Source organism: Ranitomeya imitator, chromosome 2 (genome assembly GCF_032444005.1).
Source record: "Ranitomeya imitator isolate aRanImi1 chromosome 2, aRanImi1.pri, whole genome shotgun sequence".
NCBI classification, from domain to species: domain Eukaryota; kingdom Metazoa; phylum Chordata; class Amphibia; order Anura; family Dendrobatidae; genus Ranitomeya; species Ranitomeya imitator.
Window position 1 is genome coordinate 190,398,850 of NC_091283.1, and position 14,606 is coordinate 190,413,455.

The following is a 14,606-nucleotide window of genomic DNA, read 5'->3' on the forward strand; positions in this document are numbered from 1 at the left end:
AGAAGAGGACAAGTCCTGCCACGCCTTAATCAAAAGGTTCCTTCGGATGGGCACCAGATTGCTGGATGTCCAAGCAGCACCTGCAGTGGCATCCGCGAGGGCGGATACCATGTACTTCCTTGCAAGAGTAAATTAGTCCGCAAGGGAGACAAAGGCAGGGCACAATGTAGCGGCGGACACTTCAATGGACGACTTCACCATGGACTAATAGTCTGCCGTTGGTATCCTTGAGGGATGCTCTCTCTGGGAGAGGAGGACTATTGGTGGAAAATCTGGAAACCGGAGGGTCCAGAGACTGAGAAGAGGTCAGCTCGCAGTAAGTTCAGAAGAGAGGGAATATAGGAAACCGAGACGCTTCCCTCTTTGGAACAGCTGGACTAAGGATTCCAAGAGAAACCCCAGAAAAGACCATTAAATTGAAATGACAAGAAAGGACTTGAGAGTAGGGTACTGAGGACCTGCTAGAGAGCAAACGCTGAAGACGTACTGAAGGGGACCTCGGGTGAAACCTTGGATCTCAACCCAGCAATGTAGGCTCTGCTACATCAACAAACGGCTCAGAAAGGGAGAACCGTCTGAAGAGACCACCTGTTGCCCGTCTAAGTAGATAGAACGGAGACTACCGGAAGATTCCGCAGACTCAGATCCATCAGGAAGCTAAACTTAAGCGCACGGGGGATGAAGGTGGTTAACAGGGACTATGGAAAATGCAGACAAGATGGGCATTGATAGGCACAATCGGATATGAGCAGTCAAAGGAGAGTCCATGGAAAACCTGGAGAATGTCAATTCCATGGGAAGTTGGCCCTAGGAAGGAGTACATAGGCCTCAGAAAGAAACCTGACTGCCAAAAGGAAGATCCTAACCCATGACGACATGGGTGACCCTATCCGATCCCTCTGGAACGGGGAGAGGGTTCTAGCGTGTGGATCTTCTTACCTAGGTATAAGACACCACACAAACGAGAATAACGGTGAAAAGGATACGAATCCTGCTGAAGGAAGGAACGTATTATCACCAAAACCCCATGATCTGATCCAGGCGTGGAGCAGCCTTCAACACTGGACGATTTTTGCACAGAGCAAGATCCAATTCCTATCCGAGGTGGGAGAACCTGTTCCTGCCACGGTCGGAAATAAAAACCTGGAGCTGCTCGAGGTTTAATACAGTGTCTGTAAAAAAGAAAATGTAAGTGCTGACACATAAAATGGAAGCTCTGTATTGAGGTAGTTCAAAGACCCCTAGAATAGTGCAGTGAACAATCATGAGTCAAGGTATTATATGAGCTCTGACTCCGTAAGAGACAGCCTGAACGTATACTACTGTAAATCATATAGGATAGGAGTAACGCACTGGATAGTGCAGATAGACCTCGGACAGCACTGTAACTGACCCACTGGAAAGGTAGTGGTAGGCCCGAATAACCAGATGGAGAGGAAGGCCCCTGGGGAGCAACACGTAATTAAGGCCCAGTGCGTGGCCGAAGAAAAACAGCGACCAGTCGGTACCTGACACCAGCGTGTCCGACCTACCTGAAAGTGGACAGGCCACTTATGCTGCCACTGCGGTCCACCCTGTGGCACTGAGGTCCACCTTGTGGTACGTGGTAGATCTTCTGTTTAACTGTTAATAGACCACAGACGTTATTGACCTTGAAACACATGGTAAAAGTTGCGCCTCTGACTCACCTGAAAGCGGACTGTAACCGCTGCGGCAGCCAGCCAGAAGTGATGGATACCGGGCACCTCTCTATGAGTGTTTCTGACTCACCTGACTCTGGGGCAAAAGAGCAGGACCAATGCAGTATCTCGGGCACGTCTAAACCACTGGAGAGACGGCAGGTATTGACTAAATGTGTCTGGAAGATGACATCTAAAACCTGGCAAGCGGGCAGAGTACTGCTGCAATGGAACGGGAGGAATAGGAGAGTACGTCTGACTTACCTGAATACAGTACAGAATGCCAGGACCAATGCAGTGGTCAATCCCAGACACGTCTTATCCGTTGAAGAAAACGACAGTGTCAAATACCGTACTGTACCTGGAAAGTGGTGCGTGAAGATCAAGGCACAGATCTGATACCGTACAGAATACCGGTACCACTGCAGCAGTCAACCCAAGGCCAGTGTAATCCACAAACTACGACAGTTCCAAAGTACCCTACTGTACCTGGTAGGTGGTTCGTCAACAACCTGGATAACGGAAAGAGTACTACTGCGATCGTCTCTCAGTATCCTGCGACTTTAGCGTGGAGGGAACCCTGGAGAAGGGTATCAGAGAGAGCCAATTCTGTGTTGCGGTCTAGGTCTGGATACCTGACGGCATTAGGCAGAATAATCGTTTCACGTGTAGAAGGCTGCAACACGAAGCCTGTCCTGAAGCATATACTGTACAGTCAGTTCTCAGGAAGGCCGAGCTGTAGGCTTGTAATCAGAGGGAGACTAAACTCTCTGTTGTGCACCTGGGTTAAAACCCTTGGGCCTGCGATTTGTGATCCGCTTCTTTATCCACTGAGCCACGGCAGACATGGTGGAGAATACAGACTTACACAGCTGGAAGTTGATCCCCCAACAGTGCAATCGTGAAGGGGTAGACGCAGCTCATCTCTGCTTGTAAAGTAACACTAGCATCACGACAGGACTGCGTTGAGATGCAGGGAGGGGGCCTGTTGCCATGCTCCGCTGAACTCATGTAATAGCAGAAAATTCACAACAGCAGTGTGACGTAGCAGAACTCTCTGAAAGGAGACTGCAAGAGAAAATTCTACAGAGCAAACGGTATATGGCAGAACTTATAAAGGCCCCTCTCACTGTGGAGGGTGCAGAGCTTGGGGAGAAACTGCAATACCTGTTGCTGTTGACTGCCTGGTTCTAGAGCACTCATTATATGAGCTACTGCATTGCTCCAGAGCATTTAGTAGACCAGTCACTGCACTGCTCTATAGTACCTATTACCCAAGTGACTGCCCGGCTGTAGAGCACTTATATGAGCGACTGCACTACTCCGGCGTATTCATTGCACTAGTGACTCCAGAGCACTTATTTCACCAGCCCCAATAGGAATGATGGTGACTCTCAGTAATAACTGAGCCTACAGATAGAGTTGCCCGTACAAACTGTATCCTGCAGTGTCTGGCTTATACTTTGTACTCCGTCTGTTACCTGGATCAAGTGCTGCCTTCTGGGTCCAGGTGCCAGGAGATGTTCTGCTGCCAGGCTGTAGGGCCATTAGCGCTGAAGATGTAGGTCCCGCAGGAAGAAGGCCATCGTCCGGATCCACAAGCCGGAAAAAGGGGCAACCCCAAGAAGACTGACAGGGACCGAGGGTGCAAAAGTGTCTCTGAAGCCGGAGAGGGGCGGAACCAAACGCTGGCTCCAAGTAGAAAAATGGAGCAGAGAGAGGAGGCGGGCCCGAAAGGAAGAAACAAGCGACGGGCATAAGGGAAGCCCGCCTGAGACGCAGGGAAGGGGGGGTGAAGCCAAGCACCAGGTCCGGGTAGGGGAAAACATGGCGCCGGCTTCAATGAAGCTGAGGGGGCGGTTCCGGAAGGAAACAACAAGCGGCGGGCGGGAGAAAAGACCGCCCGAAGTGCAGGAAGAAAGGGGGGGCGGAGCCAACGCCGCAACTAGGCCCGAGAGAAGCCGGGACCTAGATTATGGCTGGTAACCGCCGAAGCATGGGGGAGCGGCACGGAGCGCCTTAAAAAGCGTTGGAAGAAAGATTAGTGCCCCAAATACCCCCACATTTAAGGAAAGAACCCCCAATGGCCCATGCTGCTTCTAGGCCCGAGAAAAGCCGGGACCTAGAGTACAAATGGTGACCGCCGGAACACAGGGAGCGGAGTGGATGGCCCTAAAAGCAAGGGTACAAGTGAATTAAAGGGGATAGAAACCTATTGCCCTCTATTAAAACAAGGATTTTTTTTTTAAACTTCTTATCTTCTTGAGAGAAAGAAATACCTCCTTATCCGTGATAGATCGGACGTCCGAAAATCCTGTGGGACATCCGTGTCTCCTCCAACCGACAGGCTCTGGTGGGCGAGTGGGTGGGAGACTTTAGCAGGACCGACGATCGAATCACCTGAACACGCTTCTGTGTTAGGGGCTGGGGTCCTGCCGACTAGACGTATGAGGATACGGGGTGGCAAAACACGCCGTACTCAGTCTCTTTGTGGGAGTACAGGTGTGACTGTTCACCCTGCATCCCTCCGGAAACCTGAAAAGAAACGACGCACATTGAGGTAGATGAGGGCCTAATGAGAGACCCGTGTCCACCTCATACTGACACTAAGCTAAACTGAATATCGTACTTCCTGTCGGTGGGGTGTACACTGCAGAGGAGGAGCTAACTTTTTTATTTGCATAGTGTCAGCCTCCTAGTGGCAGCAGCATACACCCATGGTTTCCCCTGTCCCCTAATGAGGCGATAGAGAAAAAGGGAATTATTTTTTTAAAAAATATTTAACACTTTGGAAAAGGAAATGTGATATTCCTACTTTGTTAGTAAACACGTTACCTGAATAATCTGGGTTAAAGGCCCAGAAGAGGCCTGTCCTGTTATTGCGGAGGTCTGGACTGGTTTGGTTTGGACTACAGACATCATTTTACCCAGATTTGAAATCTGAAGGGCGAAATTAAATTAAAAATACATGTCAGTCCACCCTTAACACACTAATATTTTTTTTTCCTTTTAGAAAAAATAAATAAATAACATTTACCAAGGTGCTGCCACCAGGCACAGAAATCGGACTCTTAACAAGAGTGATAGTCTTTGTGACACCGCCTACTACTGTGGTTACGACCTGTGCTTGCTGAGCAACTGTGACGGTCCCCGACTTATGGACAGTAATGATCGGACGATTCTGGGCATTGGCTGCAGACGAGACTGAAGTGCCAACTTGAGCTGCTGCAGTTTTCAACATGCGTGTGGCCGGATTACTGACCTGTGGGTGAAGGTTTGAGCCATTAAAACCATCACATACATATAATAGAATTATGGATACAAGTATCAGGGCATATACCATGCCACCTAAATACTATTAACAAGACAACGAGACAAGTGACAATCAATACCCCCAATATAAATTATAACAGAGTAGGCCACTAGATCATCTCAAATCCACCGTCATTCCCAATGTCTAGCTTAAAAAAATAAAAATAAAATAAGGGCCAGTCTACTTCCATAACTACTTACCATGAGTGGAGAGGACGCCACTTTCACCGTTGTTGGGAGTGTACTGGCAGAAGACATGGCAACAGATTTGACCATGGTGGTCCCGGCAGGCATGCTCAGCATTGTTGGCGCAGAGGAAGGCGGGATCTTCTGTGTAGCAGCAGCTGCTGCAGCGAGAGCCGCCATGCCGCTCATGGGTTGGCTTCCACCAATAGTCTGGAAAAGAGAAAAATTCCCAACACAGGTCAAAGCAAAATTATCAATAGATTAAAATCCTAAAACTGCAAGAATAGACAAACACTTACAGCTCCTTGTGCACTTTGGGCGGGGACCACCATCCGCACGCCAGGAGGAAGAGATGTGACAGTTACCGGTGTTTTCCCAATTTGTGTAGCTGGCCGAACAGTAACGAGAGGGGTACTCAATGTTTGCTGGGGTGCACCAACCTTTAAAACAGCTGGGACAGCTGAAAGAAAACACTTATTAAGTTTTGTCCGTGGACCTGACGCGCCTGCTAATATCATTGTAGAGAAAGAATTTACCTTGAGGACGTGGAGCAGCAGAAACAGCAATTGGGCTCCCAGGAATTGTGGGCAAGACCTGTATTGTGGCTGTGGTAGGAGGCACAGAGGCAGGTTGAGGTACCAGGGTAATGCCGGTGTGAGCTACAGGCTGGACCGCCACAGGTGCAGCGGCAGCAGGAGCTGGACTCTTGGGCGGATTCACTGGCACAGACGGAACTTGATTGGCCGGCGACATTGCTGCAGCGGCAGCCGGGATGTCATATTTCTGAAGTTGCAGCAGATAGCTGTCTGCCGTCGATACACTACCCCAGCTGACTTCCAGAGAGTTGGTATTTGCTCTAACTAACTGAACACGAGCAGGCGCTGGAGGTTTTTCTGTGAAAGACAAAGTTGCGTTTTAGCTTGAGGACAATGACAAATTAAGAAGGGAACCTGACAGGTTCCCCGACTGTTTTTAATGCGCATTGACTAAATCCCTTTTGCAAGCCGTTACTAATAGTGATCAGCGAAAGTGCTCAGATAAGGTGTTATTCGAGCATGCTTGAGTGCTAACCGAGTGCCCTAGGCGTGCTCGAATAATATGTTCAGTCGCCGCACCTGCATGTCTCATGGCTGTTCGACAGCAACAACACATGCATGGATTGCCTAACAAAAAGGAAATCCCTGCATGTGTTACAGCTGTCGAACAGCCGCGAGACATGCAACTGCAGGGACTTAACATATTATTCGAGCACGCCTAGGACACCCGCTTAGCACTCAAGTATGCTTGAATAACATCGTAACGGAGCATGTTTACTCATCACTAGTTACTAACATAACCTTTATATGAATCCCTACAGCAGCCAGAGCAGAGATCAGACGATTGTCAGATTTCCATCATTTAAGAACGTGTTTTGTTTTTTTGGAGGCCGAGACCAAGAAACTGAGGATAACAACTTAAAAGAATAAGTTAAAGGGTTGTTCCATCTTCAAAGATGGGTATTATTGGATAGTGCTTGTAAAACCAAGCACTTTCACAATTTGCAACCATTCATGGAATATTAAACACTTTAGTTTACAACTTAAAGCCTAGGTGACCGAGCACTGCTGGAGTCTAGCTTGCAAACGCTGCTCTGAAGCTGGCCAGGTTTAAGAGGAAAACGCGGGCTCTTGACCAGCTTCAAAACATTGTTTATATGCTCAAAAAATAAATAAAACAGGAGGGCATATTCTGCTGTCATCTCGCAGAATGGTCGGTCTCTGAGGCAACGAATTGTGTAATATATATATAATATTATATATATAATAATATATATATATATATATATATATATATATATAATAATATATATATATATATATAATAATATATATATATATATATATATATATATATATATATATATATATATATATATATATATATATATATATATATAAAAATGTTTATCTCAAAAACGGGAGAAAATTTCAAGAAGCAGTAAATTGCTTGTATCTATAACCGCTATCCAACAATGCTTATTTATGAATATGGAAATAACCCTTTAAATATTCATCCAAAATAGGAGACAACTTCCTAATCACTAGAACCCCCAGAGATCCCGAGAACCAGGCTCTGAAAGCTGGCTTGAATGGAGTGAAGTGTATGCTCCAAATGCGCCACATACAGTGGTCCTCTATTTCTGGCAGTCCCAGAGTTAAAGAGATTGTCTACTATCCTGACTCAGTTACTGGTTGCACCATGTATGTTTAAAGGGAACCTGTCACCCCGTTTTTTGAGATTGAGATATAAATACTGTTAAATAGGGCCTGCGCTGTGTGTTACTATAGTGTATGTAGTGTACCCCGATTCCCCACCTATGCTGAGAAATAACTTACCAAAGTCGCCGTTTTTGCCTGTCAATCAGGCTGGTCAGGTCGGGAGGGCGTGTTCACAGCGCTGGTTCTTCCTCAGCTTTACGTTGGTGGCGTAGTGGTGTCCGCATGTTGAAGTGACTAATCCACTGTGGGCACGTGAACAAGCAGCGCGCGATCTGCGCTGTCATCCCTTTCGTTGGTGGGGGCGGCCATCTTCCTGGGGCCGCGCGTGCGCAGATCGAGTGCTCTGCTGCACGGGGCTTCAGGAAAATGGCCGCGGGATGCCGCGCGTGCGCACAAGAGATCGCGGCGGCCATTTTCCCAAAGCCGAGATGCAAACTCGGCTTTGGGAAAATGGCCGCCGCGATCTCTAACAGTATTTATATCTCAAAAAACGGGGTGACAGGTTCCCTTGAACCCCTTTACCCCCAAGGGTGGTTTGCACGTTAAGGACCAGGCCAATTTTTACAATTCTGACCACTGTCCCTTTATGAGGTTATAACTCTGGAACGCTTCAATGGATCCCGGTGATTCTGACATTATTTTCTTGTGACATTGTACTTTATGATCGTGGTAAAATTTCTTTGATATTACCTGCGTTTATTTGTGAAAAAAACGAACATTTTGAAAATTTCACAATTTTCCAACTTTGAATTTTTATGCAATTAAATCAGAGATATGTCACACAAAATACTTAATTAGTAACATTTCCCACATGTCTACTTTACATCAGCACAATTTTGGAACCAAAATTTTTTTTTGTCAGGGAGTTATAAGGGTTAAAAGTGGACCAGCAATTTCTCATTTTGACAACACCAATTTTTTTTTTTTTTTAGGGACCACCTCTCATTTGAAGTCATTTTGAGGGGTCTATATGATCGAAGATAACCAAGTGTGACACCATTCTAAAAACTGCACCCCTCAAGGTGCTCAAAACCACATTCAAGAAGTTTATTAACCCTTCAGGTGTTTTACAGGAATTTTTGGAATGTTTAAATGAAAATTAACTAACTTTTTTTCACAAAAAATTTACTTCAGCTCCAATTTGTTTTATTTTACCAAGGGTAACAGGAGAAAAGGAGATTTTTGTGTACTCACCGTAAAATCTCTTAGCCTCTAATTGGGGGACACAGGACCATGGGTGTTATGCTGCTGTCCACTAGGAGGCGACTATGCATAATCTGAAAAAAAAAATTAACCGTGGCTCCTCCTCTGCAGTATACACCCCTGGACGGCGTCAGCCTTCTCCAATTTTGTGCAAAAGCAGTAGGAGGAACGTGACATGAATAACATAACCATGCCTATAAGAAGGCAACTATGTACAAGCTCAAGCAAACAATATGAGAACTCTACAGTAACAACGGCCCAGAAGGGCAACAGGGTGGGAGCTGTGTCCCCCAATTAGAGGCCAAGAGAAAGATTTTACGGTGAGTATACAAAAATATCCTTTACGCTGTCGCCTCATTGAGGGACACAGGACCATGGGACGTCCCAAAGCATTTCCTGGGGGGGGGAAGCAATGGACGAATATTGTGCAGACGGGCCGCTACACTTGGGGCACCGCCGCCTGCAGAACACATCTACCCAGGCTCGTGTCCGCTGAGGACTGGGTATGAACCCTGTAGTGTTTAGTAAACGTGTGTAGGCTAGTCCAAGTGGCCGCCTTACACACTTGTTGTGGCGAAGCCTGGTGCCGAATGGCCCAGGAGGCCCCTACCGCCCGTGTAGAGTGTGCCGTGATACCAGCTGGAAGAGAATTCTTAAGGCGGTAGGCATCAAGTATGGTGGATTTGATCCACCTGGCAAGGGTAGCTTTGGAAACTGGCAGACCTTTGTGGCCGCCTTTCGAAAGGAGGAAAAGAATCAGACCTCCGGAAGGACGCAGTCCTAGACACATATATACGCAATGCCCTGACAAGGTCAAGCGTATGCAGAGCCTTCTCCACTCTATGAACCGGACAAAAGGATGGCAGTGAAATTTCCTCATTGAGGTGGAAGTGGGACACAACCTTCGGAAGGAAGGATGGGACCTTACGGAGAGCTACCTTGTCCTGGTGAAAAAACCAGGAAGGGCCGTCTGTAGGAGAGTGCTGACAGTTCAGACACCCTGCTTAGCGAGGTGATTGCCACCAGGAAAACCACCTTCTGGGATAGAAGTCGGAGCGGGACCTCCTTAAGGGGTTCGAAGGGTGGTTCCTGCAAATGCTGTCAGGACCAGGTTGAGGTCCCACGTTTCTAGTGGTCGTCTGTAGGAGGGAACCAATCAGGAAACCCCCTGAAGAAACGTCCTTACTTGCGGCTTGGTAGCAACGCGCCTTTGAAAAAGCCCTGAGAGGGCTGACACCTGGCTCTTAAGCGAGCCCAGGGACAGCCTGGCCTCCAGACCCAATTGGAGAAAACCAAAGTACTTTGGATAAGGAATAAGGGAGTGGAGTCTGGCCACGAGATTCGCACCAGGTAAAGAAAGCTTTCCAGGTACGGTAATAGATCTTGGCAGAGGCTGGCTTCCGTGCCCTGATCATGGTTCCAATGACGTCCGGCGAGAGCCCTGCCTGGGTTAGAACCCAGGTCTCAAGGGCCACGCCGTCAAATTGAGAGCCCCTGAGTTCTGGTGGTAGAACGGGCCTTGTGATAGAAGATCGGGGAGGTCGGGGAGACGCCAGGGGTGTCTACTGTAAGTTGCACAATGCCGGTGTACCATGTACGTCTGGGCCAGTCCGGTGCAATTAGGATGGTTGGAACTCCCTCTTGTTTGATCTTCCTTACCACCCAGGATATCAGGGGGATAGGTGAAAAAATGTACAGAAGCTGGAACTGGCGCGTCTGCTCCGAGCGACCGCGGATCGTGTGTTCTGGCCATGAAGTTGGAGACCTTGGCATTGAAGTGGGATGCCATTAGGTCCACATCCGGGGTCCCCCAGCGATGGCAAATCTGGCGAAAAATTTTCCGGATGGAAAGACCACTCTCCCGAGTCTATTACTTGTCGGCTGAGGAAGTCTGCTTCCCAGTTGTCCACACCTGGAATGTGGACGGCCGAGAGAACAGACCCTGTGTCCTCTGCCCAGTGGAGGATATGTGACACTTCTCGCATTGCCTGGGTACTGCGGGTCCCCCTTTGGTGATTCACAAATGCCACAGCCGTTGCATTGTCTGACTGTATTCTGATGCGAGAGGCTGCCAGTAAGTGATGAAAAGCCCTCAATGCCAGGAGGATGGCATGAATTTCCAGGATGTTGATGGGCACGGTCGCTTCCACTGGGGACCACTTGCCCTGTGGTGTAGGTGCACTGCACCCCAAACCCGTCAGGCTCGCATCGGTGGTCAGAACCTTCCATTGACCTGTGAGAAAGGATTTCCCCTTTGCTAGCGAGGTTGGCTTGAGCCACCAGTGCAGGGACTTCTTGGTTGACAACGTTAGCCGGAACTCCCTGTCGAGAGAGAAAGAGTTTTTGTCCCAGGACTTGAGGATAGCTAGTTGGAGAGGCCTGAGACGAAACTGGGCAAATGGGACGGCTTCTATTGCCCCCAATCCTGCCGAGGACTCTCATGGCAAACCGGAGATCGAGGGGGTTTGCGGAGGAGGGTGCGAACTCCAAGACGAAGAGCCAGTGCCTTGTCCTTGGGAAGGAGCACTAGACCCCTGGACGTGTTGAATAGCATTCCCAGGAATGTCAGAGACTGACTCGGGGTTGGTGATGATTTTTGTAAGTTGACCAACCAGCCCATGCGACTCAGTGTCGATTGTAATTGAGACGCAGAGCTCGCAGTCCTTGAAGGTTGAAGCCTTGCTGAGTAGATCGTCCAAGTATGGAATGACTACTATGCCTCTGGAGTGCAGGACGTCCATGGTGGCTGCCATGACTTTGTTAAACACTCTGGGAGCTGTGGCGAGTCCGAACGGGAGAGCCACGAACTGGTAGTGGTCCTGGTCGATTACGAACCTGAGAAACCTCTGATGGGCAGGTGCAATTGGTATATGCAGGTATGCGTTCTGTATGTCTATGGAGGCGAGATATTCTCCCTTCACCATGGACGCAATGATGGACCGAAGAGACTCCATGCGTAAGTGACGGACCCGTAGATATTTGTTGAGTTGTTTTAGGTCCAATATGGGCTCGCTGCACACTGCCTCCTTTCTTGGGGACTACGAATCGATTGGAGTAGAACCCTCGGAAGCGCTCAGCCGTGGGGACCGGTACTATGACTCCTGCTTGAAAAAGCGAGGAGACTGCTTTTTGGAAGGCACGAGCCTTGGCCGGTGGTTTTGGGGGGACAGAAAGGAAGAATCGGTCCGGTGTGTTGGAGGTGAACTCTATCTTGTATCCGGAAGATACTAGTTCCCTGACCCACCTGTGTTCTGTAATAGGCAGCCAGACTTGATGAAAGAGCAAAAGTCGGCCGCCTACGGGTGTGGTGTCTTCCGGAGTCCGTGAGTAATGATGAGTAGAAAGTGAGATTTTCCTCCTATGGGCTTAGACTGGCCTGCTTTTGACTGCCAGGTCTTGTCCAACCTTTGCATCGATCGTGAGTTGTCCCTGCGTGGGGAACGGTTACGATTTTGTTGTGGACGCGAGACGGACCAGCTCGAAGAATTCCGAAAGGATCGGAATCGAGTTTGGTTACGCTTCTTGTAGGTTTCAGTTGGGGAAGAGAGGTACTCTTACCCCCGGTGGCGTTGGATATCATCGTGTCCAACTGTTCACCAAAAAGTCGCCCACTGAGGTAGGGGAGGTGCGTGAGGGACTTTGAGGCTGCATCCGTTTTCCATTCCCGCAGCCAGAGGATATGCCGAATTGTGATGGCGTTTGATGCTATCCCCGCTACACCCCTTGCTGAATCCAGAGCTGCATGAAGCATGTAATCTGCTACGACTGCTATTTGAACCGCTTGGTCCGACAGCTCAGGAGCGGGTGCTTGGAGGCCAGCTTGTAAATTTTTGGCCCAGGCCAGAATGGCCTTGGCAGCCCAAACTGAAGCGAACGCAGGAGCCAGGGATGCCCCCGCAGCCTCAAAAATTGAACGAGCAATGCGTTCTACCTGCCGGTCTGCTGCATCCCTGAGGGTTGAGCCATTTGGCAGTGAAAGGAGGGTCTGTGCTGCTAGTCTAGAGACTGGTGGGGTCCACTTCGGGTGCATCTGTCCATTCCTTGGTATCCTTCTGTGGGAAGGGGTACCTCGTCTCCAGATATTTGCTATTAGCGAATTTTTTCTCAGGCTGTGGGAGCTGCTTTCTAAGGATCGCCTTAAGGTATCTTCACACTGAACAACATTACAACGAGAACGATAGCGATCCGTGACGTTGCAGCGTCCTGGATAGCGATATCGTTGTGTTTGACACGCAGCAGCGATCAGGATCCTGCTGTGACATCGCTGGTCGGAGCTAGAAGGCCAGCACCTTATTTCGTCGCTGGATCACCCACTGACATCGCTGAATCGGCCTCAGTCCTTGGCCCCCTTCTCCTCTCTCTACACAGCCCCAATTGGACAGACCATCAGCAGATTTGGCTTTCAGTATCATCCTTATTCTGATGACACACAACTATACACGTCATCCCCTGACCTTACCCCCGCTGTACTACAGAACGCCACTGACTGTCTGCAGTCTCCAACATCATGTCTGCCCTCTATCTGAAACTCAACCTCTCCAAAACTGAACTTCTGCTCCCGCCATCTACTAACCTCCCTAAATCTGACAATTCCCTTCTCCGTGGGTGGCACCATAACACCCCGGCAGCAGGCGCGCTGTCTGGGTGTTATGTTTGACTCCGATCTCTCCTTCACCTCCCATATACAATCTCTTGCCCGCTCGTGTCGCTTACACCTAAAGAACATCTCCAGAAACCGCCCTTTTCTCACCATGGAAACAAAAACCCTCACTGTCGCCCTGATCCACTCCCGCCTGGACTACTGTAATGCTCTACCAATTGGCCTCCCCCTTACTCGACTTTCCCCTCTCCAGCCTATCCTTAATGCAGCAGCCAGGGTCATCCATTTGGCTAGTCATTACTCGGACGCGTCCGCTCTTCGCCAGTCATTACACTGGCTGCATATTCATTACAGGATACATTTGAAAGTACTCACTCACAAAGCTCTCCACAGTGCGGCACCCCCATACATCTCCTCCCTCATTTCGGTCTATCGGCCTAGCCGACTGCTGCGCTCTGCAAATGACTTTCGACTAACCTCTGCACTAATCCGTACCTCCCACTCCCGACTCCAAGACTTCTCCCACGCTGCGCCAATCCTCTGGAATGCTCTACCTCAAGATATTTGGACCATCCACAATTTGCATAGTTTTAAGCGCTCGCTCAAAACACATTTGTTCAGAGCAGCCTATCACATTCAGTAATCAAAGTCATGTTATGTTTGTGTGTGTGTAGCCCACTCACTATCTCCATCTATCCCCCACCCCTGAAGATGGCTGGACCATCATTGTAAATACACACCTGTGCTTTGTATCTCCCCCACCTCATTGTAGATTGTAAGCTCTCACCAGCAGGGTTGTCTTATTTCGCTTTAATTATTGTATTGTTAACGTTGTTACTTAGGACTGTTGTGTTTGAAACTGTTAAACTGTAAAGCACCGCGGAATATGTTGGCGCTATAAAGATTATTATTATTATTATTATTATTATTATGTGATTCACAGAAGTTTATAATGGAGAGCCCTAAAAATAAAAAATCATTTTTTCCACAAAAATTCTTTAGCCCCCAGTTTTGTATTTTTTCAAGGGTAATAGTTGAAATTGAACCCCAAAAGTTGTTGTCCAATTTGTCCTGAGTACGCGGATACCCAATATGTGGGCGGGGTGGGGGGGGGGGGGGGGGGGGAGAACCACCGTTTGGGCGCATGGCAGAGCTCGGAAGGGAAGCCGCGCCATTTGGAATGCAGACTTAGATGGACTGGTCTGCAGGCATCACGTTGCATTTGCAGAGCCCCTGATGTACCTAAACAGTAGAAACCCCCCACAAGTGACCCCATATTGGAAACTAGACCCCCCAAGGAACTTATCTAGATGTGTTGTGAGAACTTTGAACCTCCAAGTGTTTCACTACAGTTTATAACGCAGAGAA

The 14,606-nt window shown here is 48.6% G+C and overlaps 1 protein-coding gene across 2 annotated transcripts in view; it reads right to left on the reverse strand.

Moving 5' to 3' along the window:
* Positions 1-14,606, reverse strand: part of HCFC1 (host cell factor C1) — a 59,643-nt gene that overhangs the window by 25,768 nt on the left and 19,269 nt on the right. For both annotated transcript variants that reach the window (XM_069748402.1, XM_069748401.1), the window contains exons 8-12: positions 5,714-6,070; positions 5,477-5,637; positions 5,193-5,387; positions 4,717-4,941; positions 4,515-4,619 (exon numbers count right to left, since the gene is read on the reverse strand). In XM_069748402.1, coding sequence (XP_069604503.1) covers positions 4,515-4,619; positions 4,717-4,941; positions 5,193-5,387; positions 5,477-5,637; positions 5,714-6,070 — 1,043 coding nt within the window. The remainder of the gene's footprint in view (positions 1-4,514; positions 4,620-4,716; positions 4,942-5,192; positions 5,388-5,476; positions 5,638-5,713; positions 6,071-14,606) is intronic.